At 33.2% G+C, this 25,300-nt stretch overlaps 1 protein-coding gene across 1 annotated transcript in view; it reads left to right on the forward strand.

Annotated features, from left to right (window-relative positions):
- The window catches only part of LOC129222674 (uncharacterized), a 68,172-nt gene extending 56,429 nt beyond the window's left edge, over positions 1–11,743 (forward strand). Inside the window, exons 2-4 of the mRNA XM_054857207.1 lie at positions 7,085–7,217; positions 8,059–8,228; positions 11,266–11,743. Of these exons, the coding sequence (XP_054713182.1) occupies positions 7,085–7,217; positions 8,059–8,228; positions 11,266–11,350 (388 nt within the window). The 3' untranslated portion in view covers positions 11,351–11,743. The remainder of the gene's footprint in view (positions 1–7,084; positions 7,218–8,058; positions 8,229–11,265) is intronic.
- Positions 11,744–25,300: the final 13,557 nt, after the last annotated feature.

Below are 25,300 nucleotides of genomic sequence, written 5' to 3' on the forward strand. Positions count from 1 at the left end.
GCATGCGTGAAAGATAGCAATTTATAGCATTCATAATTTAAAATATAAATAATTCGTTTAACGCACAAAAAAAAAAAAAAAAAAAGAAAAAAAATCCAGTTCAATATCTTAAAACTTTTGAAAGATATCAGGGAAATAGGAGCCAAATTTCAATAATTCTTCGATAGGCAACGAATTGTAAGGGATCGTTCGCAAATAACCTGTTCTTATAATGAATCACACTGAACAATCTCGTGTAAGTGTTAAAAATTTGCGAAAGACCCATTACGATTATTTAAATTCAAATTTTAATATTATGTTTCTTTTGTATGCTGTCAAATATTTTGAAAGTTCGGTAAGGGATGATGGAAAAGTCTGCGTGTTATGAGTCAAAATCCTTTACATAAAATTTGTATTTTTTAAAGAAATGCTTATTTCTCCGTGAATATTTGTGATATTGTCACGAAAATTAAAAAGTAATTTTACATATTTAGAAAATTTATTTCTGAAATTTATAGCTTATTCCCAGTTATTTGCAATGAAAAAGGATCAAAAACTTTTTTTCTCTCTCTCAATTTGTTGCTAGTATCTTAATACTTGGGTGATTTAATTTTTGTTTAAAAACTACAGCTGAAACATACCCTTTATGTATCAAAAGTAGACAGAATAATTAGTCCTTTATTTCTCGAGAAATCCGTCCTTTTGGTGATGTCGTGTATATGCGAAACATATAACTAAATCAAAAATAGAGGACTCCCCCCTTTTTCCCAAAAAGAAACTAGAACATTGGTATTTTAGACCATACTGATGTAGAAGTTTTTAAAAAGAGCCCCTTTGGAAAAATCGTGAATAATACTACGTTAAAATTTCAATCCTTTGTTTAGCTGAATATGCATCAAGCTACTTGAACGATTAAAATTAATATATATATTCTTTAAAAATCATTTTCCATCATGACCCACTTTACCCAACTGGTGATTCGTTTTACTCCACAGTGGGGTAAAATGGGTCAGAACTTTTCAAGTTTAGTTAAACTAATTTATGATTTAAAGGATAATTTTAAAATTACCGAAAAATATTCATTAAGAGTGCATTGTTAAAATGCGATCATAAAAAATGATAAATATAACTGATTTCAGAGTGATAAAACTTCGAATGTGAAAATTGCTACAATGTGAACCCATTTTACCCCATCATACCCTATATAATCCTCCTCAGAACGTATTTCTAGTGCCACTTTCTTAAGTGTTCTTGTTTAGCATTAAACCTTTCTCTTTACGTTAAAGTGTCTGAATCACTGTCTCTCAAAAATTACAACATTACAACAGTTTTATTATTGGACAACTTTTGTTGTATTCAGGGGACTTTATTTTTTTTTCGTAGTCTTTTGTTTACTTCTAAGACAGTAAAACTTTTCAACAGCAGATTCTTCTTTTTTATATTGGAGTTTAATTTGTACCCCACTTACTGAAAAATGCTGTCCTTCCACCCTTTTAAGATGTGTCACTTAGGTCTTTACGTCTAAGTCTGGTTTTTGTTCCTTACTCTTTAAAACAGAAAACATGTCGGTTTTTTTTGTTACCTTTTTTTCTTCCCAAAATGAGTCTCCAAAGTTTCAAATTAAAAGACATTTTAAGTCTTAGTTAAAAAAAAACATGTTCTTGCTCTGAGGTGACGATATATACAGTGCTAGCCAAATTATTAGACTAAAGAGGTTTTTTTGTTTGTTTTTTGTACACTATTTGTACTAAAATACTACTTATTTTACTGTTAAAATACAGTACATACTGTACACTGATTATTACGTTATTTTAGCATAATTTAATGTTTGCAGGTGGCAGCATGTCTGCCTTGTTTATGTTCTTTGTTTATCTACCTACCAGGAACATAACCGCAATCGGCTTAAACAGTTCACTAGTTCTTTTTATTAGTGTGTTCTGTTATATTTAAAGTCAGTTTTCGGTAATTAGTGAGTATGTGCATGTGAGTATATATATATAATAGTGAGTATAAACAATTTTTTACCTCCTTTTTTAAAAAGTTAAGAAATGGTGTAAACCTTGTGAAAAGTATGCCAAAAAGATTTAAAATGCTCATCAAGAACAAGGGAATGCATAGTAAATATTAGATAGCTATTTCACTGTTCGTTAATGTGTCTGTAGTTATGTAATCAATAAAGAATTTGCTTCTAAACCAGTCTTAGTCTAATAATTTGACCAGCACTGTAGATTCGATTACTTGAGAACATACTGAATACGATCAGTGGCGTACTTAACATGGGTGACACCCAGGGCGGTAATTTGTAGTGTCACCCCCCTATAAAAGTAAAAAAAGGAAGTTTTAATATTCTATATTCACATAAAATCATGAAATTCAACAATTTTTTAGAAACAACTAAATTTGTTTTATAACGAAATTTTAAGTGGACTAATGTATAAAAGACAAATAAAAACTATGAGCGCTTTTTATGTAACTTGCTCTAGACACAAATTTTGAGGCTGTCGAGAAGTCAAAAAAGTAAGGGGGTATATGAAATTGATGGCCCCTTAATAATTTCAAACACATTTCACACAGGGAAATATTATGGGGTTCATTTTTTTTTGGTATAAGAGGAAGTAAGTACTTGGTTTAAATATTGACAATATAAATCTGATCCTGAGAATAGTATTCACTCCGTGATGTTAAGTCGGAAAGAGGAGGTCCGGGGGTTTTCTCCCCGGAAATTGTTCAAATTTGTAGTCTTAAACTGCGATTTTCCTACATCTTTTTCAAAATCTTGCAATTCCACTTTGAGTGTCACCCCCCAGACGGATGACACCCGGGGCGGACCGCCCCCCTCGCCCCCCTATAGCGACGCCAATGAAATACGATGGAAGTAAATTTTGCAATTCGGACAGTTTTGAGGTAAGCGAATTTTTCAAATGGACAGGTTCGATTACATTAATAATAGTTTTCAACTGCACCAATTTTCGCAATTTTTTGGAGCTGTAACGTTCTTAAGGTGAGTTGAATGCAAGAAAATCTATTAGGGAACTGTTGGATTAATAAAATCTCTTGTCAGATGTGGAGCCTCAATATATCAGTTATTTGTGTGAAAAAACGAATCTGTCTTATTCCTAAGTTAGCGTTTGATAGTTATTAATTAAGTTTACAGCATTTCAACTTCAAAAATAGAAAGTAAATCTAATCTCGCTTACCTTTCTAAGGGTTGAACAACTGAATATCCTTTTTCCCTGACTGATCGATGAATAGCTTGATTGGTTGATATGGCTGATATTTTACGTATTAAGTTTTAACTCAATTTAAACTCATACAGCTAATAAGGCTTCCCGATTTAAAAACGACATTCAGTTGGTCAATAAATATTTACGCACACTGTGCGAAACTGTTTTTACATAAAGTTTTTACAGACATTGATATTTCGCTCCCTCACTTAGGAAGTTTTTTTGTCAATAAAAAAAAAGTTACAGTTACAGTTAAAGAGTTCTCGCTGTTAATTTCGCTTACTTTTTTCCTCGACAACCGTAATCTTATACATATAAAATCTGAGTATCTATCTATCTATCTATGTCCAAGCTTCTTCTCCCGAACGACAGTGAACTGACCATCGAACCAGGTATCGATGGATTCGTAATCCTCCCGTCTTCATGTTTGGCTATTTAACATAATTCTCCGATAATAATTAGCGGAGATATCAATTAAAAATTATTAATTATGACTCTTAGATTTCAAAAAAAACTCCATATTTTTCGAAGGCTTTCCTCCATTCAAATTATTATTCAGTGCTTCAACTCAACTTTCCGGATGAACGCTTTTATTAAAATTTACAGCGTGAAGAAAATCATTGAGATGAAAGATCTGTTGCCATTTCTTTTTCTCGAATATAAAGAAATAAAATTAGGCTTTTGTTTTAAGGCTTTTCCTGTAATCAGGGTGTTTAATTTGTTTACTTTTCGATTATTTTGCCGTAATCTGCAGCAAAATTTTGCTGTTTTTTTTCTTTTTTTTTGTTCAAGCCTGATTGTTAAATACGCGTCACATGACATAACTTTCATTTTCGAGGAGGACCGTGCACGTCGTAAAGTAAATGAGTGATTTACATGCAGTTTTTTTTTAGTTACCTAACCTTAGTTAAACCTTGCTTTACGCGCATTTATTTATTCCTTAACGCTTTAGAAACTAGTGTCAGTGTACTACAAAAGCATCAACTGGACTGCTCTTACATTTTTTAGGTAGCCCGTGCAACGCCGGGCACGCAGCTAGTCGTATACATATAAAATCTGAGTATCTATCTATCTATCTATGTCCAAGCTTCTTCTCCCGAACGACAGTGAACTGACCATCGAACCAGATATCGATGGATTCGTCATCTTCCCGTCTTCATGTTTGGCTATTAAACATAATCCTCCGATAATAATTAGCGGAGATATCAATTAAAAATTATTAATTATGACTCTTAGATTTCAAAATAAAATCCATATTTTTCGAAAGCTTTCCTCCATTCAAATTATTATTCAGTGCTTCAACTCAACTTTCCGGATGAACGCTTTTATTAAAATTTACAGCGTGGAGCATAGACTAATAATAAGAGTAGACCGAGCTTTCTCATTCTTGCTGATGAAGAAAATTGGTTCATAAATGTATCATGTGACTGGTGAAGGGCTTGGCGAAGACTTTGGCAGCATGGTTGCTAGATGGAAACATTATCTATAGTTTGGCACTCGACATGTATTTTAAGACGTAATGTGTTTTCATTATAATTTTTTTCCAGGTGCTGAAATTGAACTGTTTTTCTTTTAGTTATGCATTATTTTGACATTAGTAATTAATTTTTGATCAGTTTTCAGTAACTTTTATTTCATTCGGAACTGCTATGTCAGCGTTGGCGTAAACGTAATGGCGTAAACGTTTTGCGTCAAGGTAAAAATGTACTAATCGGTATCTTAAATTGAAATTGTAGGTAAAAATCTTACCGTTTGCCGATTCTTTTTGCGCGCTTGTATCTTTAATTACTTAGAGAGTTATTGAAATTGAATAAAGAAAATGCAAGTACTATCTAAACGAAAAACTCACTATATTGACAAAATTTTTACAACTTAGAATAACAAATTGACAAATCGGACTCCATTAAAAATCATTCTTTCGTGTTCCATCAATTCAATTTATTTTATTTATTGTTGATCGTCTGCTGTGATCAACGCCCGCTGTTGCTAGGCAATCCACTAGTCACATGGTTTGGTTTATGAGCAGCAAAAGGGTTGCCATAGCTCGGTCTACTCTTATTATTAGTCTATGGCGTGGAGAAAATCATTGAAAAGAAACATCTGTTGCAATTTTTTTTCTCGAATATAAAGAAATAAAATTAGGCTTTTCCTGTAATCAGGGTGTTTAAGTTGTTTACTTTTCGATTATTTTGCCGTAATCTGCAGCAAAATTTTGCTTTTTTTTTTTTTTGTTCAAGCCTGATTGTTAAATACGCGTCACATGACATAACTTTCATTTTCGAGGAGGACCGTGCACGTCGTAAAGTAAATGAGTGATTTACAAGTTATTTGAGTTCTTTGAGGGTTTGTACCTGGAAAACGGATTGATGTAATTCTTGTACGACCATGTGGATAGAATCCATCCAAATATTTATCTGAGTGGTATGTTGCATTAATAAACACCCGGGCAACGCCGGGTAGTAGACTATTTTATGTAAAACGCGGATTGTTATTGTGCATAAATATTTCCGATATAGTCTATCAGATGTAATTCAGTTTAACGTGAGTAAAGATTATAGTTGATAATGCATATATTTTCCCCTTTTGTGCTGACTGAAAATGTACTCATAACTTGTATCATTGATAACGATTATTAACGTTGATGAGGTGTTTTGGCAAAAATATGTTTTACTGGTGTTTTGCAAACCTTGCTTTACGCGCATTTATTTATTCCTTAACGCGTTAGAAACTAGTGTCAGTGTACTACAAAAGCATCAACTGGACTGCTCTTACATTTTTTAGGTAGCCCGTGCAACGCCGGGCACGCAGCTAGTAAATTACTTAAGAAAAGAATTAAGACTGGAATAGATCAGTTCTTTTAAGAAATAATTCTAAAAATATCACTTTTAGTTACATCCAAAGTAAGTAATGGTAGTTTATAAAATAATTTAGCTGTAATTTAATTCAACCAATGTAATGACATTTAAAACATAAACGAACATTTCTTTCACTGAAACTTCTTGAAAACTTATTATGTCAGTATAAAAATGTTCTATCTGTGCCCTCTACGTGATGTATGAACGATATTAGTGAAACTCTCCATGCACATTTATATTAATGCGTAGTAAAAGATTTACGGCTGTAGTTTATAAATTATAATTTTAGTAGGTAAGGGGTTTGTAAACAAGTTATCTTTACACGTCCCGACAGAAAAAAAGTCGCGTGGTGCGAGGTCTAGAGACATAAGGGGTGCAATAATAAAGGGCTAAATTACCTTCTTGGTTGGCATTTGGACTAACTGAATTATAAACAACAATTGGGACCCTGCTAGAGAACACGCAGAGACATCTACGGTAGCTAGTTGAAACTTTACAACTCATTTTTTCATTCAAGCTCCATCAAAGAGCTGTAGATCCATGTCCCGAAACCGGTAGACAAGTAGAATCACTTTTTCAGTAAGTTACTGCCCTATAGCCAGGGCTTAAGACAGAATTACATGAAATACACTGCCAACTCAATCATTCCAGCCGAGGACTGCAGTCCTCGGCTGGCTTTCAGTAACTTACTGAAATTACCTTGCCTTGCCTTCAATCTTCGGGTTGAACTGAACCATTGCTTCGGTCACTCATCTGGTCAGCGCCAATTCTATATTAGCTACCAGTTTGTTTGGCATTCTTGGCTTCCTTAAGAGATTTTCCACTTCCAGCTCAGTCAATTCCTAATCCGCAATGATGAGTGCTAATAAGCACGAAACTGTAGTCCTAGGCTGGAATGACTGAGTTGGCGGTGTATTTCAAGTAGAATCACTATTGAATCAATCTGTATATTCGCACTATTTCTAATTCATGATACAATATATATTGACAGTCTTTCTAATTTCTTCTCGTTCTCTCTCCTTGTAGGCTGTTGCTGAGCGGCCTGTGTAACGGCACTCTGGTGCCTAGTGCACTGAGGGCTGTCCGAGACAAAAATCATCACCAGACGGTGAAGGTCGTTTTTCCCGAACAATCGGCCGACGCTGTCATCTACGTCACGGTGAGTAGTGGAAAGCAAAAATTCCGTTCAGGACATGTGAAATATCGACAATTATGAGTAAAATTTCTGAGAGAACCGTTAATATGGGACTGTCCATAAATAATGTCACTTTTTTCCACAAATTTGCCCCCCCCCCCCCTTTTTGGCACAAATTATCACATTCCACCTTTCCCCCTTCTCTTGCCACCAGTCACGCTGGTTTTCATTAGCATATTGTTATAAAAAAGAGAGGTGTCGTACTTTTTATTACTCTCATCCTCCACTTGTCACTAACTGTCACAATATCACGAGCACTCTTCCGCCCTCAAAGCGTTGCATCATTATTAAATGATGCCACGCTTTGTCCACAAATTTTGTGCATGAAATACGCAGTGGCGTCACTATTAGAGGGGCGTTCTGCCCCGGGTGGCACCCGTCTGAGGGGTGGCATCCTAAGTGTAATTAAACGTTTTTGAGAAATATGCACGTAAAATCCATTTTTAAAACTACAAATTTGAAAATTTCCGGGGGTAAACCCCCAGACCCATCCCCACTTTTATTTGTTTTTTGCACATTAGCCCACTTAGAATTTCGTTGCAACACAAATGTAGTGGTTTCTGAAAATTGCATGAATATCATGTTTTTATGTTTCCATATTTGTTTTCTTTTTTCCATAGATTGGGGGGAGGAGGTGACACTTCAAATTACTGCCCCGCGTGTCACTCATGCTAGGTACACCACTGACATACGTCACACATACGGCGACGCAAATTGGAGGACGTTTTCCATGGCAGATAAAAATAATAATACTAATAAAAAAGAATGTATGAAACTATTTTCAACAAATAATCTTACGTTGCAGGTGGTTGTAATATTCTATGCTGCCATCATTCTCATCTTGGTGGGGACGAATATTCATCGGTTCCGACGACCAGGTGTTCCACCGATCCCTACCCCCATCGAGGGTCAACAGTCCCAGTCCAATGTGCCGAATGCGAATATGCAACAGGTGCTCGTCAGACTGGATCATAGGTATATATTTTTCATCAATTGCATTAGTATGAATATTTACACAAGAGTCCCAATTTTATAAAGTCATCTGAAATGTAATAAGAAGCAAAACATAAACATAGCTTTGCCACGAAGAGGTGGCGAATGAACTGGAAGCGAAAACATAATACTTCATTTTGTAGTAAGTTCATTTAGCAAGAGCGCGCAAGCAGCAACTGTTCACTGCGTGGGCGTTCTCGCAGATCCTACCTATTGCAAAAGAAAGAGTTCTGTTTCCACTTCCAGTTCATCCGCTATCTCTCCGTGGCACAACTCCCAGGAAAATTTTATTGCAAAATACTCAGCAATGTTTCAGATTCCTCTCAACGTTTGAACGTCCGGGATGGGGACATTTGCCATTCCGTGGGATAAGATTTTAGTCTCCCACCTGCGAAAGAGGCTAGCATGTCACGCAGCTGTCTGAATGCCTTCTTTTGGGGGAAAAAGTTGCCTTGACAGGAAATTCTTAAGGTGTGAGAACAGGTAGAAGTCTCTGGGAACAAAATCGAGAATCTAGGGTTAATGTTTCGATATCTTGAAGCAAAATTTCTGCTGCAGATATTTTTTGAAATTTTTGTGTGCGGGCTGGCAACTTTAGACACGCTGGTGTCATCCTTAGGCGGTAGACTTCTAAGACTACAAAAAATTCTCCTACGTTATGACAATGTTCTATTACTCGAGTTCTTGTGATGGGAAGTAGCGGAAATATTGCTGCTTCTTTTGCAATAAATTTTTCTAGGTAGTTAGGTTTTATTTTCATTTCTGGACCGTAGGAAACTCTCCGGATTACGCATGAAATTATTGAAATCATAAAACAAATGTTCTGTCTAAGCACCAATCGTGTGGAATTGGGAAGCGTTCAGTAAAGACGAGTCTATCTGAATAATGGGGAAAAGTAGAAATTTGTTGCGCCTCTTCCGCTTATTTGAATGAAACTCTGCTTAATTTAGAGGCTAACATACATCTGCAAAACTGACATCCCTAAAAACGAATAGATGCGTCCAATTCCGTCTGTAAACCAGATGCTTGCCTTTCCATACAATTCGTGGTAGGACAGTAATTATATGAGAAGTTAGATTTTTGCTGAAAATGTTAAGCATTTATCATACTCAATGCTGTAGTTGGAATGAACGCGAGAGGGGGGGGGGGACTCTTGTTGAGTCCCCCAAAATCTGAAAAGGATTCCTCTCAAATTTTTGTTTTCCAACTATAGCACTGATTATACTTATAACACTAAAAGCAGCAAACATGATTTTTAGAAATAAGTTTAAACTTAATATAATTTGTTTAAACTGTTTTTGAATTCATTGCATTTGATAATATTTTTATATTGACTTATTGATTTCGGTCTTTTCTGATTTCGGTCTGACATGATTCTTTGTCTTAAACAAACCTTTTTGCATCCTAAGGTGTGACAAACTGTCCAACCACGGATTGTATGGAATTGTCAAACATCCAATCAAGACGAGTCTATCTAAATGAGTTGTAAAAGTAAAAATTTAATGCGCGAGTTCCGCTCATTTGAATGTGACTCTGCTTAATTTAAAGGCTAACATACATCCGCAAACGTTGAAATTCCTAAAAACTAATAGATACGTCCATTTCCGGCCGTAAACTGGATGTTTGCATTTCCATATAATCCGTGGTCGAAAAATAAAATGTTTATGAAGCTTTCATGAAACTCCTTAATGTCTACATGATCTCTAAACATTAGGCGATTTTTAATACACTAGTTGCTACAATGTTCTTCAATTTTTAGAAATGAAACAGTCAGTAAATAATAAAAAAGATAAAATATAAATCATTGAAATTAATAAGTAAAATATAGTTGTGCGCCTTAACATTGATCTGCTTTCTTGAATTTCCAGCCAAAGGAAAACGTTCACTATTTATTCCAAATGTTGTGTTTTTGAGTTTGTCAAAGCTGAGTAAAAAGTACATAAGTTTTTTTGAGAAATTAAATATATACATTCATGTGTTTTGAAATTTCTTTTAATAGTTTAATGGAATTTCAAAACGCTTTTAACGTTTTTTTTTTCATTTTCATATTTTTGAAGCAACGCGGATTAAATGTTTCGTAACTTTAGGTGCAGTGCAACTAAAAATATCGAGCAACAGTAAGACAACTAATACCAGAAATAACACTAAGATATCCTACTCTAGCTCTAAGGCGAGGATATATTGATAATGTTAAACATAAATTGGATTTCGCAATGTCTCAATTTAAGTAAGTATGCCAGTTAACACTTCATTTTTTAAGTAGTTGCCTATTTTTTCCAAAAAAACGAGCTGATGTGTGCATCACATGACTTCCTTTTACTCCACTTTAATGTCATTTTCCCCATTACTGGCAATTTTAATGTGATTCAATAATTTACTCTCTAAATATCACCAACACTGGCCAAATTAAAACAGATTTAAAATAAAAAAAATCGCCGAATTTGTCGCCAAGTTGGTGACTAAACTTGGTGACCAAAAAAAGGCGATATATCGCCAAGTGCCCTCCAAATTATAACACCACTTGAGTTTACATCGAAATTAACAATGATTTCCCCCCAAAAAGAGGCAAAATACCCCTTTAGAAACACCCGAATGCAACCAAAAGGGGAGGTGCACAACTAGATCCCACTAGGAGTCTGCGTACCAAATTTCAACTTTCTAAGACTTACCGTTATTGAGTTATGCGACATACATCCGCATATACGCACATACATACATACGTACATACAGACGTCATGAGAAAATTCGTTGTAATTAACTCGGGAATCGTCATTATGGATATTTCGCGTCTCTATACGTTCTTAGGCGTTCTTATCCACGTGTGGTCGAGTCGAAAAAAAAAAACTCAAAATTCATTCGAGGGTGAGTAAAATGGATATTAAGGTCGATTTTTAGGTGAAAATTTTTTCGCGAATACAATACTTCCTCTTTTTAAAAGGAAGTAAAAAATGAAGTCTTTATTAACATTAGCAATCTAAAATTTATATTTTAACCTAAAGCTTTGTGACCTTTCTTTCAGAGAAAGAGCTTATCCTGTATCAACAACACAAGAAGAATTAAATCACGACATGGAAAATCAAGAGACAGATGGCGCTCCTGTCTGAATGAGCTGTAATCTTACATTTTACAAATTCATATCATGTTGCTGAGTGACATTAACGAGAAGTGCTTCCAGCAGCCCAAACTGAACAGTGGCTCTTTCTTATTTCTGACAAAGACATTTACAGAAAAATAAGTGGTCCATACAATGAGATTAATATTTTCAAGATTTCTTCCCTTTCAGTGTTTTTAAATGTTGATACATGGATGTATATTGTAAGAAAAATAATGTAAATATTTCCAATTATGTTGTTGAAAATGGAATAAAGATTTTTGAAAAACAAATTAAACTACTTTGGAATTTTAAATTGCAAAACAAATAGGTATGGTGAATAAATTCGTAATTGATTTACTGCCCATTAATATGTTTTGATATATAATAAAGTGAAGCGACTATGTTTCAGCAGTCAATGATACAATTATACTTTTTTCTAATTAACAAAAAAAATAAAAAAAAAATCAGTGTTTCGTTTCTGTAAAAGGTAAGGTAGAAAATTCATACTGTAGTTTCACACTCGGTTATTCTATCCAGCAAAAAATGCAGAAGGCTTTGTTTACATCGTAGTTTTCGAATCGGTTGATCAATTCTTCAAACAGTATGGATCAAAAAATACGAAAATATTTTATGCAGTTTCATATATGCATTCATGCACTCATTCATACATTCCTCGCACTCATTCATACATTCCTCGCACTCATTGATACATTCCTCTCTATAACTTATCTATTTATTTATTTATATTATTTTTATGGTTCCTCTTGCCCAAAAAACGTTTGTGAGAACATCCTTATCTTTTAGCTTTGAAAATCGTACACATCCGAATTAAATTTAGTGTTCAAAAATGGTCTTCAAAAATTCAAAAGTATGTACGTCGAATGTATTACGTTTATTTGGACTTGATTAAAATTGTCCTTGCTTGCATTGTATCAACTCAATTACTTTCATTTCAGTAGAAAAAAAATCAAGACATTAAGTTTGAACGCAAAATTTTAAATAGACACTCTTCTGAAAAGTATTAGTTATATTTGAGCTGAATTTATCTTTCGTGGGTATTATTTAAAATAAACATAAAATATTCATGTTATAAAAATAATTATTGCAAACTTCGGGGTTCACTAGTTTACATTTTGTTTTGCGGCAGCGGTACATGACAGATGAGTTGAATATTAAAATAATATCCTCTAGATGATAAACAGTATCAATAAGTACTTATGTCTCATATGTACCAAAATGTGAATATAAGTACTTAAAATAAAACAAAAAAACTATTTTAATTCATGAAAAATTCTGAAAAGTTTCATTGTTTGAAACAAACATTGGTTTTATCAAAAACTGTAATAACTGTAATAAACAAATATGTAAATAAAGTGGAAGAATTTTGTTTGCTATGTTCATACTTGATTTATTATAATTATTTTGTGAAGAAAAAAAATGTAATAAAAGTTGTTCTTTATTCTTTGTATTTTTTATTTTAATTATCGCACATACTGAAATACTTCATTCTCGTTTTATATTAGAAAAAAATAAAATAAAGACTAGGACTCGACCGATGCATTGGCACCGATGGTTCAACAATTTAGCCATCGGCATCAGCGGCCGTTGCTAACTTGGAGGAAACATTGGTCCATCGGCCTTAAAAAGCATCGAAAAGCCAATGGAATTGGCCGATGTATTCGATAAAACGGACCTTTGCTCTTTTACTTTATAATACAAAGTAAAGGGAGTAAGTCATATAAACTTTTTAGTACTGAAATTTCAGCATGAATTTCTATCTTAGTCACCCCTGAAAGAATTTTTAATATTGCATTCAGGAAATCAAGTTAATCGTTGCGTTCTTTTTTACGGATGTACGTATGTATCTCTCTTAAGTCATAACTCAAAAATGGTAAGCTGTAGAAGGTTAAAATTTCGTATGTGGGGTCTGCGTACGTTCCAGTTGTGCACTTTACTTTTCGTTTTCAATCGGATGTTCTAAAAGGTCTATTGACTCATTTTTGTGTAGCTATTAATTACTTATTTCAATGCAAAAACGATATAGCGTTTTAGACTGACGATCATTTGGTGATATATTGCCGAATTACCAACTTATGTTTATTTTGAACTCTATTTTTTACAACTATTTTTTTTAATTTCTGAGAACACTTGCGTGCCTCCTTCCCTCTAATTCCGAAATTAAACTTTAGTTATACTTCCAAGTTGTTTATAACTAACACCAGTCATAAAATTACTTTTTTTTTTCAATCTTTATCTATTGTTTCGGAAGAAGTTAGAGCATTATTGTAAGAAATTGATTAAAGACGTTTTGGATGGTATTAGATGGTGAAATAATTCGAAAATCAAAGAGACGTTTGAATATTTTCTTCAGAAGTGCTGAAATAGATTCATAAAATTTTCCGAGGCGTCGGTGGTAGCGGTTTTGTACTGAAAAAATAAGGCCGAAGTTTAATGTTGCGAGTTACTTCAAAATCAGAGGGTAACTCCCCCCCCCCTTCACTCGTCGTTTCAAGCATTTCTTCAGAGGGGCGACAGATCAGGGAGATCAGAGAAAAGTCAGGGAACTTTATTAATCAGAGAAATGTCGGGGAAATATCAGGAAAGTTCGAAAAAATAACAAAAATTCAGGGAAAATTGATTTAGTGATTTTTTTTTCTTTGCTTTGCAAAATTGAGTACACTAACTTCCTACGCCAATTATTTGTTTTAAAAAAGTAAAACTAATGAGATGTGATTATACACTGCCGCATATTTGTGCATCTTTTTTCCTCAAGGTCAAAGTATTGAATCTTAACTTATTAACCACAAGATGATCTTCACAAGATGATTGCGTTTGTGTCTGTAAAGTTGTTTATTTTACGTAGCTTGAATTAGCCTTCCACACGTTCAATGCTACGTTAAACAAACAACCCTACAGGCAAAGAGGAAGCCGTCCTTAATGACTTAGCTCCCTTGCCTTTATTCATTGTCTTGAAGTAATTAGCGTAACATAATCGTGATTTCAAGAAAAAAAAAACTTTGCTTTTTTAAAAATTAATATTGATAAAAGCTTAAAAGTTATTACTTGACTCTACTACCTATATGAAGCTGTTTTTTTTTTTCTTTTCAGAATGTAAAATTCTTTTACTTTAAAACACATATATTTTGAAATTTATTATTGTTTTCTGTATTTCAATTTTGCTTGTTACAAAAGTAATCAAAGATTTTTTTTTTACAAATAATGAAATATTTGAAATTAAGTTGTGTACATAAGTAAATATATATATATATACATATCTTAATATATGAAAATCTTCTGTGCGGACGTTTGTCACCATAAGGCTTTTAAACGGCTGGACCGATTTTGATCAAATTTTTGTGTGTAATTAAGTTGTGGCAAGCATGGTTTTGAAGCGCGATGGTTCGAATCAGAAACGTTTTCGTTAATTAATTTAAACATTGGATGGCTATACCTCCCAAATGATTAGTACTTATTTTATTCTATTGTTGAGCGAGAACTGAAATAAATATTTAACCCGTTGCCAAAGGACAATAAAAAAGCCAGTTCTGCTTTTCGTAATGAAATTTCCTACTGTGATATGTCAATTGAGAATAGATAAAACGTAGAGAGAGAGAGAGTGCCTTCATTTCTTAAAAGAAACGATTTTAGGTCCCGAGATATATTTTAAAGTAAAGTACTGGTAAAGTAAAATTCACGTAAAACGTGTGTTCTGTCGTTGTAGTTGAACCATGTGACCGGATCGGTGCTTTAGGTTTTCCTAACCCAAATGATCAGAAAGTACCGTCCCCAGCAACATTTGTTTCTCGGCTCAAATCCATCTGAGTTTTGGCACCAATGTCAAGAGATTAGTTTGATAATCCTTAAAGGAAAAGATGATGAATTTAAAGACGAAACAAATTTTATTTTCGTTCAGATAAATTACAACAGGGTAGTTCTGTACACAAAAGGTCAGTGAAGTGGAAAATCTTTATCTTTGGTGGAAAGAACAAATTAGGCAATATTTGAAGTTTTAAAAGTATTCGTTCAAAAGATCGGACCGCTAATCAGTTGGAGTTCGCTTCGCTCACTGATCCGCTGGATTACAGTAACGTGGTGGCTTGGCGACTTTGGCTTTAAACAATAGAGTTGCGTGATCATTTGTTTATATTTTAAAGTTACAGTTAATGTAATTTATTGTATTTTTTGTTTATTTGGCGAAATATTTCGAATTGCAAAGAATTGTTTTTCGTTTTTAAAGAATGTTTCGTCACTTTGATTTAAGAATGTGTTTATTTTATATCGGGGGTGGGGGGGGGGAGTGATTTTCGCTTATTCAGAGAACTGTTTTTACCTTTACCATTTTTTAAACGACATCCTTTCGATTGTTTCATTCTTTTTCCCTCTTTCATATGGGGGATGTTGCAGCGGGATTTTCCGTTTATTCTAGATGGGTAGTTAGTTTTTTACATTTAATATCTGAGGACGCTTCTTATCCTTTGAGTATGGCTGAAGGAAAAAAGCATTAAGTACGGGAGAAAAAATAGTTAATAAAACAACTGCCCAGTGAGCATTAGATAAATCAAATTGTAATAAATGTACGCATTTTGACACCAAGCAGCTTAAGACATTTTCTTTTTACTTATTTTTTTCAACAAAACAGTTCAAACACTTGATAGTTTATTGAAGTTTTTTAACTTATCAATTTACAAAGTTTGAACGGAACAACGTCTGTCGAGTCCTCTAGTATATATATATATATATATATATATATATATATATATATATATATATATATATATATATATATATATATATATATATATATATATATATATATATTAGGGTGGTTCTTATTTATATGGGAATTTTTTTTTTTTTCGGAATTCAACAAGTGACGCCCCCTAGTTTTGTGACACTATAATAAAAAGTAACGTGTGCAAAATTTAAACTCGATCGGTCAATAAATACACCAGCCCCCTAGTCCGTTGAACTTTAACATTTTCCCACAAATCTTCGAGTTTTTACTTCAGACCCAGTACATCGTTTCCCCTAGGTTTGCAAAATATTTTTTACAGTGAGGTAGCACTAAAATTAATCTTTTTAATTACTTTATATCATCTAAAGATTTTATGTTGAATAAGAATGAAATAATGCTTTGGAAACTTTCCTTAATCGTAAGCTTTTCTCAATGTATCTCGATAGTGTGTATTTTTTTTCCGATAGTCTAGGACGGTCTGTAAAATAAATTGCTTAGTGACTCATATTTGATTAATTAGTTGTGAAATTCTTCGATTAATTGTGCACCTCTTTCAGTTGTAGCATTCACAATTTACAATATTTTAACGATCTTCTCTTCCCTTTAGATAGCTTCCTTAATTTTACCGTGAATCAGGATCAAATAGGAAAAAAAAAAAATTTTAGCATTTGCAATTTATCAAACAGTTTTATTGACTCGTAATGGATTCTATAAAGAGGAAGATCTTTACTAAGAAAGTATTCCAAGACATCTAGTGTTATCTGAAATTTGTTAAACAGTATTCAGACACGTCTTTCCTTATCACAAGCATTTTTTGGACTAGTCGTTTCCTATCTTCAAAGTTAATTCCTTCATCCAATACGGACAAAGCTACTAGTTTATCCCCTAAATACCATAAGTGATTTATGATTTTTCCAATCACTGCTTCTGCTGCATGCTTGTAGTCATTTTGTACGCTGATAGTTTTTCAGAAATATTATATTATTCAAAGAAGTCTCGATTGGATTGCTGTGAAAAACCATATCTTCATACAGCATTTAATTGTAAAACAGCTTTGTAAAACAACATTTGAAGGGCTTTCTTTTCATGTAAGGTCAATTTAAATTATTTCCTAAATATAAAAATTTTCAAACAAAAATTCCTTTTGCCGCCCATCTGGCTCAGGGATCTCCTCTCCAAGTTGCCGAAAACATATCCCTGTAGGAGGAAATTCACCACGAAATATTATTACAAGTTATGAGATTTCTCTGTAATCTTTCTCAATTCCGCTTTTTACGAACAATAATATGTCATCAACTTCGTCTTTTAGAATTTAAGTGGTATGTGTACTTGATTGAAATGTTATAAGTTCTGAATGATGGAGATCTTTCCACAAAATTTTGAAGCGCTTAAATAATTGAATATCTGATCTAGAACTAAGAAAGGCAAGAACTTCTTTTAGGACACACTCTGCAGTACAATTTCAAGTGTATGATGATGGCAATTCAAATGTAATGTATCACCGTTCAGTTTTTGCTCTAAAAAATTGCAAACACAATTTATACGGTTGGTATTGCAAGTCGTTGTATCAAACATTACAGCTAGAACAGTTAGCAATAAAGAGCTATCATCTAAGATGTCATATACAAATGAAGAAATATCTAAGGAATTCCGAATAGCTGTTCAATATTAGGACCTGAAGTATCACGGTAATCCTGTCGGCGTTCTCTTAAGGAATGTACGATTGATCACTAGGTCATTAGGATTTAAATTTACTGCATCTACATAGGCTGTAAATAAATGAACAACATCTTTATCCCTAATATGGCATTTGTCTAACAGTGATGAAAGGCGAGCAGATATCAATAGTTGTCAAGCTTTTCTGCATTGTGGTAGACCAGCTGCAGAAAACAAAAGTTCAACAGGTTAGGATAGATACCCATTTCGGTTTCTAAATCTTGTGAATCGCAAAAGAATTTGATGACAATAAAGGACTATGTACTGAAATAGAAGAAAACTAATTTAAAGTATAGGTTTCTACATTGCTCCGATCTGGGTATTTTTTTTTAATTTATATTTTAGCTATGGAAAATACAGTATAGTTTTATGTTAGGAGTAATCAAGGATTTTTTGAAATTTATATTTTAAAAATTAAAGATTGCATAAGCATTTAGGTATGTTTATAACTAAAGAACAGCGAATTAAAATATAATTGCAATTACTTATATTTATAGCATTAAAACCTCGCGACTCTATTTGACACACCTATTACATACACAGAGAATTTTGTAAATCAACATCCCCAAAGCCTGGAGGAGGCAATTTGTTGTTGTCAAAGAACGTTCATTAATGGCCTAGGTCATTCATTAATGGCTTAAAGAATCCCTTGTGTCCATCTTGATGGGAAGAAACGTTCTTCGGCCGCTTGGTTGGAACAAGCGCAGAAGAGCGGTACGCTTGACCCAAAGCTATTAGTGTACATTTTATTCTTTGTAACATGTAAAATTTTATCGAATGAAAGTAAGAGACTGGTCGGTCTGAAAGTAGCAGCAACTATTGAGGTTCAAAATTACTTTAAATATAAAACGTTAGAATATTTTTACATACAAATGAGAAAATCCGCATTTTTTCCTTCGAAACCCAAAGAAGGGGACCCTAGGAGCACGTGTTAATATTCATGGATCGACTTTAAATTTTGCAAGGATCATTTTTTTGTACAATGGAACAAATTGAGGGGTTCGTCGCATAAAATATCTGCAACTTCAAAAATAAAGACACACCAATATATATACATGTTTATTATTTTTTAATATAGTTAAAATGCTGTATTCATTCATTCATCAAAACCTAGGTTCTTGATTAGAAACTAGTTCAATTATGACTGGTTGTTAAAAGGTTTCGATTTGTCTTACATAAATATGTCTATTATTTACGTAAGTAAAACTACATTACTTCTATGCGTTCACTATTACTTGTTATTCTTGCAGTAACAATTATACTGCTTGAAAATTCAGTTCAAAATATTTCCGTGTAAACTTTTTAGTTTTATCATGATTAGATAGGTCTTTAAGGGTGGTGTTAATAATTTCTTAGAATTATTATGTTAATTGGTTACTTGAGGTAACTTTTTTTTCACAATTCCTGTCCCCACCCTGTTCTTAAATATTTAGTTATTATATATTTTGCTCAAGAAAGGTCATTTTGCGTTGTATTTCCCATGTTTCACCTATAGTTCGTAATGCACCATTTTTTTGCATCATTTATAGTGATCGATTGTTTTCTATTGTAAGTATGAATAATGCGTTTTTCAAAATCTTGTCAAATTTCAGTCATTGATGTAAAAATTATCTATTGTGATTTATCGTAATCTTTCAGCGGAAATAATTTATAGTTTATTATGTATGCTAACTAAGCTGATGAAATTTAAAATTTCACTGAACTCTGATCTTTGCTCTAACAGTCCAACCATTTGGTAGGAGTTTTGTACAATATTGCTCATGAAAATATTGCTGGATTTGACTGAAAGTTACAAAAACGAATAACTTTTTAATGCTCTAAATTCGCTTTACGCGGTGATTTATAGGTTTTTCATTTCTTCTCATGCTCTAAGGTATAGTGCCTAGAAAGAGTAGTGTGCCGATCGGCGGGGAAAAAGTGAGGTCAGATCTGAGGAAAATCCAGGTGGCGCTGCACTCGAGTAGTACGTTATGCTCCTCAATCAGACTCGTTTTAAATCAGCGATTGCATGCTGATTTCGCAGTTTAAAAACCCCGTTTTTCGGATTAAACTTATTTCTGCGCAAAAGACAAATTCTGTAATAAGTGCTAATTGTTACATGGGTGTTCGTTTATTTTTTGAAGCATATAAAATTACCTTATTACCTTATTATAAAACTACCTTACTTCAATGAAAATAGTAGACTATAAGGGCCCATTCATTAAATACGTAAGGGTCCCAAGGGGGAGGGGGGTTGGAAAAGCCTCTACGTACCCTTACTTGGGGGGAGGGTCAAACTCATTCTTACATAATATTTTCCAAGTCGATATTTCACATTAGACATTGCGCGGTCAAGTGATATTTGGCAGAGATTATGTTCCATTTGCGTCTGGAAGGTAAGAAACGTGTTAGGATAAGATGTTTTTTTATTTGTTTTACAAAGAATTTATAGTGTAAAATATAATAAAGGAGTCGCATTGCGTACGGCATGTTTTATTTGTAATTAATATTACATCAAAAAAAAAAAAAAAAGTCGGAAAAACATTCAGTTTAGATTCTTTTCAGTAACTATTTCTTTACGCAAAAGGTTTAATTTAATAATGTGAATTTAATAACGATTCCAGTGATGTAACGATTCAAGATTTGTTATTTTATCATTTTGAAAAACGAAATCGAATCTTACATAAGAATGGGGGGGGGGGTGAAAATTCTTACGTACCCTTACATGGGGGAGGGTGGGTCAAAAATTGCCAAAATCATCCTTACGTAATTAATGAATGGCCCCTAAGTATTCAATAACAACGCGTCTCTACTAATAATAAAGCCGAGTCTCTCTGTCTGGATTTCTGTCCGGAATTATGTCTGGATCCCTGTGACGAGCACAGCGCCTATACCGTTCGGCCAATTTTCATGAAATTTAGTACAAAGTTAGTTTGTAGCATGGGGGTTAGGGTGGGCCGAAAAAACTTTTTTTGGAAATCTGTTTTTGGATAGTGCGGAAAAGTTGCTATATGGGCCCGTTATTACCCATAAAAAATTTCGCTAAATTTGTTTAATATAAGTTTCGCTCTATTTGACCTTGAAAAACTGAAAAAAAGGGCAAAAATGCATTTTTTTCAAAAAAAAAAAAAAAAAAAGGAGGTGGGTGAAAATAAAAGTTTGAAGCTAGTTTCAGCAAACATTAGAAGTATCTGTCAGTGAATTAGTTGAAGTCCTCAAAGACTTTTATACATTTCGTAGAATATTTGGCTACGCTCCTTTAAAACTGAAACATTGGAAAAATGAAAAAAAAAGTAGTTTCGAAATAAGTAAGTACTGAAATGTTATGCAATACGTTACTTAGAAAAAACAGTGAAAATTCAATCAATTTTATGTGACATTTGTACGCCAATTTTTAAAAAATGCACACCCTCAAATAAAAAATAGTTACATAAGATGCTAAATTTTTAATCTTCGGTTCCAATTGTTTCTCCTGGATAATAAACGGCGCTCAACTACTTCTATTATTCCTAAGATTATTTTATAACTATTTTATATATATTTGACAAATAGAACCCTTGAGTATTAAAAATATGTGAATCCTCTGAAGTCCTTTAAACTGATTAATGAATTGAACCCAAGTATTCTTCTTTTTCTCAAGCCATTTCTTCCTCTCGACTTTATAATCCACTTAAGAGACAAAACCCCCCGACAAGAAATGCTGTAATTCTACACCTCCACAGCTGGGAATTAAGCAATTAAAGGGGTCCTCTTTTGTGTCCAATGTCCACAATGAGTTGCCACTGAGGCATCCTATACTGGAATTGGACGGTTGCACAAAGTGGCCAGATTCATATTCTGGAGCTATCGAACAACTTCTTAGAGATTGTGAAAAAAATCCGGTGGTCAAATTTGATAAAATTGGACTGCAATCTTCTGGTTTTGGACATGAAAGATATAAAAAATTTAAGTACTGAACAACAATATTTGTATAGAATATGTCTTGCCGTAAAAGATGGTAGTTGTCCTTCAAAGCGTGGCTGACAGTAGCCCAGGCAAACTCAGTCTTTCATGCGCGATGGCTGACAACTACAAACCGTTTGTTACGCTTGTATATAGACACTCCAACTCCATCAGAAAACCTTACAATGCTTGTAAAGTATATAATTTTAGTTTATGCTCCAATGTGGTTTGAAATAAAAATGAAACTGAACTGCCAATACCGCGCCCAACATTGTTGGAAAATGATTTCTCTTGCTAGGCAGTTTCCAGACAACGTTAAGGAGATAATTTTCAAAGTTCTCTCAAGTAACGCATATTTCGCTCATCCTGAACAGCTAATGTTGACAATGTTGTTTGACTCAAGAAAATACATTCGGGAATTAGCTGTTAGGCGCATTCTGAACTCTAGAAATAAGAAGACGAAGAGCTCGGATGGTGTACGATTTTTTGAGCGTCATAAATTCAATTTTGAAGCCGTTGATTATGTTGATTTAGTTGATTGGGCAAACTGTGTTGTAACAGAGCCACCTCTTACAATGCATCTAAAAGACCAACAATGGAAAGAAATGTGCAAAGAACATTCTACAGAGTTTACTTTCGAGAAATTTCCCTGTCACACGCAAGCTGTGAAACGTTGTGTGAAAATAATAACCAAAGCTGCAATAAAAGTTTGTGGTGAAACTGCACGAGATGGATACATTCGTGCTAAACTTAAATCTGGGAAAGAACTTCCATCATTTGATAACAAGGGACAATATTATTCCAAAAAATAATATTCATTATGCATGAGGTATTATAAATCAAATTTGAAGATCTCTTTTTTAAAATTTTATTATCTATATGTGTAGTTCTCGAAAATGTATGATCCTATTGCGTGATAATAATTACTATGATTAATGGCGCTATTTAATTAATTAGTCTATGATTTAATTTTGAAAAAATAATTTTCACATTGGTTTTTAAAAAAATTCAATATTTTTTCATTTTTCTCCAATTTTTGATGTCGGAAAGGAGCGGTTAAATGCTCATTAAAATCAATGAAACATTTAATGGGCTCGAACTGGCTCATTATATAACATTTTCGGTGCATTCCAGCAAAATATTTGGAATTTAGTTTAAAAAAAAATTTCACAAAAATTCATTTTTCTCTTTTTTTTTCGGTTTTTCAATGACAAATAGCGCCGGCTAGATATTTTTTAATATCCAAGAAATTTTTTGTGGGTGCTAACTAGCTCCCTACGCAACTTTTGTGCGCTATCCAAAAATTGATTTCGAAAAAAAAAAATTTTCGGCCTTTTTCGGCCCACCCTAATGGGTGTGCACCTCGAAGCGAATTTTCGAAAATTCGATTTTGTTCTTTTTTTATTTTTAAATTTTAAAAACAGTTTCCGAAGCAGAATTATCATAAGATGAACGAGTAAATTACGAAATTATCCTGACGTGGAATCGTAACATGGGAAGAGCGAATGAACATAGCCAATTGGCGAGAAATTCATCATCCATTATTTGTAAATATACAGGCTAATCAAATGACCTTTTAATTTTCTCCTTCGGACAAAGTCGTGCGGGTACCGCTAGTTACAAAATAAAACTGCTTCTAAATTCTTGAAGCTAATTAAAATTATCAGGGCTTCTCAGTCTGAGTCGAAGAACAGGATAATCTACTTTTACACCTTTGACCAAAATAGTAGCATTGATTTGTAAATTTTCTTCTACTTCAATAATGATCTTTTTTATCGTCAATATTATTTTCCACATAATTTTCATTATATACAAAAACTACAATATTTGGAGATTTTTTAAATTTCATACAAACCCAATATTCGTTAGGCAAATTAATATGAACAATTTCATCTATAATAGTTTTATACGTGGTTATTTCAGTTTCATCTGCGGAAAGATCAAGTTTTATTTTTTTCAAACAGGGAACATTTTTCTTAACTGCATTATTCCTGATGGACCTTTGCTTTGGTATTTTTTTAGTAAAGTATGTTGGCAGATTTGGGAAAATTGTCGTAATTGCCTCGTCTTTTAAAAAAAGTTTTTCCCCGGGAATCAAAACTTCCTCACCATTTATAATATGCTCATTATGCGTTTCAATAAAATGTTTTTCGAAATGCAGAGCACAAATTGAGCAATATTTATCAAAAACTTTATCTAACCTGGGAATTAACGAGTTCCACTTCTTTAGTTTTTCTTCATCTGCTGGAGCTTTAAAAAGCGAAACTTTTTCTTTGCATGTTTTGTATCCACTTTTGCACCCTGGTACGAAACAAGATGAAGCTTTACTTCTTCTAATATTAAACTTTGATGCCTCCATTAAAAGTCTTAAACGCTGTTTCATGAAATATTCACGAAATAAAGGTAGAAAAGAGAAACGCGGAACTAAATTGTAACAAAATCCCGCGTCTACTAATGTAAACACCGCGAAATTGAACGTACACCTCGACCGCACTGCCCTCTAGCGGTTTTCATACATTTTGTCCTCAAGAATCGAAGGAGAAAAAGCGCCGATCGGCACACTATTCTTTCTAGGCACTATATCTAAGGTCCAATTAAACGAAGTTTTGGTTTCAAGAAGCGAATAAAATTAGACTTATATAATGGCTAATTTATGCTTTGGTTCTTTAGTATTTGGTTTGAATGGGCGACTGGTTCCATTAACCGGTCGTCCAATTCAGTGGATTATGAGATTCATTACTGTTAAAAAATCGGTTGAGTTTCGCCAGTGTTCGCCATATATAGAGGACTTTTGTGTTATACTTTCTTCTAGTAGATGGCAGCACGAAAAATATACACACTCAACCTCTTTTCTCTCCATCTAATGGACATTCACCTAAACGAAATAAATAATTATTATCAATAAACACATAAAACTTCCCAAAAGAAACCGAGAATTCTTGGTAAATTATGTAGATAAAAAATGCCGAAACTCCAAAAACATAAACTCAATATTTGAAAAAATCATAAAATGTTACGAAACTTGGGAAGTAAGTAAATTTTGAAAAAATAAAACTAAATATATTAATAAATAACGTACAGTAAAAACACCCAGTTTGAGAAAAGAAAGTGAAGCAAAGCTTTTCTTTCAAAAATTGTTCTCTGGTAATATTCCACAAAAGCTTTGTTTAAACACAACGAATTTTATTTAAAAAGTATTTTTAAAAAAAGCAAGAGATCGTTAAAAAAGTCATTAAGACTAATATTTTCAAGAAATAATTTAAAATTACTTCATTTTCATGTTTCTGAGTCATTTTTTAAATTGTTTTGGAATGGTTATTTTTCTCAGCAGTGTTTTACGAGCTGGAAGATTGAACAAAAAAAAAAAAAAAAAGATTCTGAGAAAGCTTATTTAACTCTAGAAGTCACGAACTTAATTGCTAATATATATTTTTTTAAATGCATTTTCAGACGGATGTGAAATTGCCTTCAACTTGAAATCAGTCTGCAAAGCAAATGAGTAGATTATCATGACTGACAATGCTCATGAAAATAAGTAGGGGAATGTGAGGTAAAAATAAAAAAAAAAGAGATAAGATCACTTACTTT

This window comes from Uloborus diversus, chromosome 5, assembly GCF_026930045.1.
Source record: "Uloborus diversus isolate 005 chromosome 5, Udiv.v.3.1, whole genome shotgun sequence".
Classification (NCBI taxonomy): Eukaryota; Metazoa; Arthropoda; class Arachnida; order Araneae; family Uloboridae; genus Uloborus; species Uloborus diversus.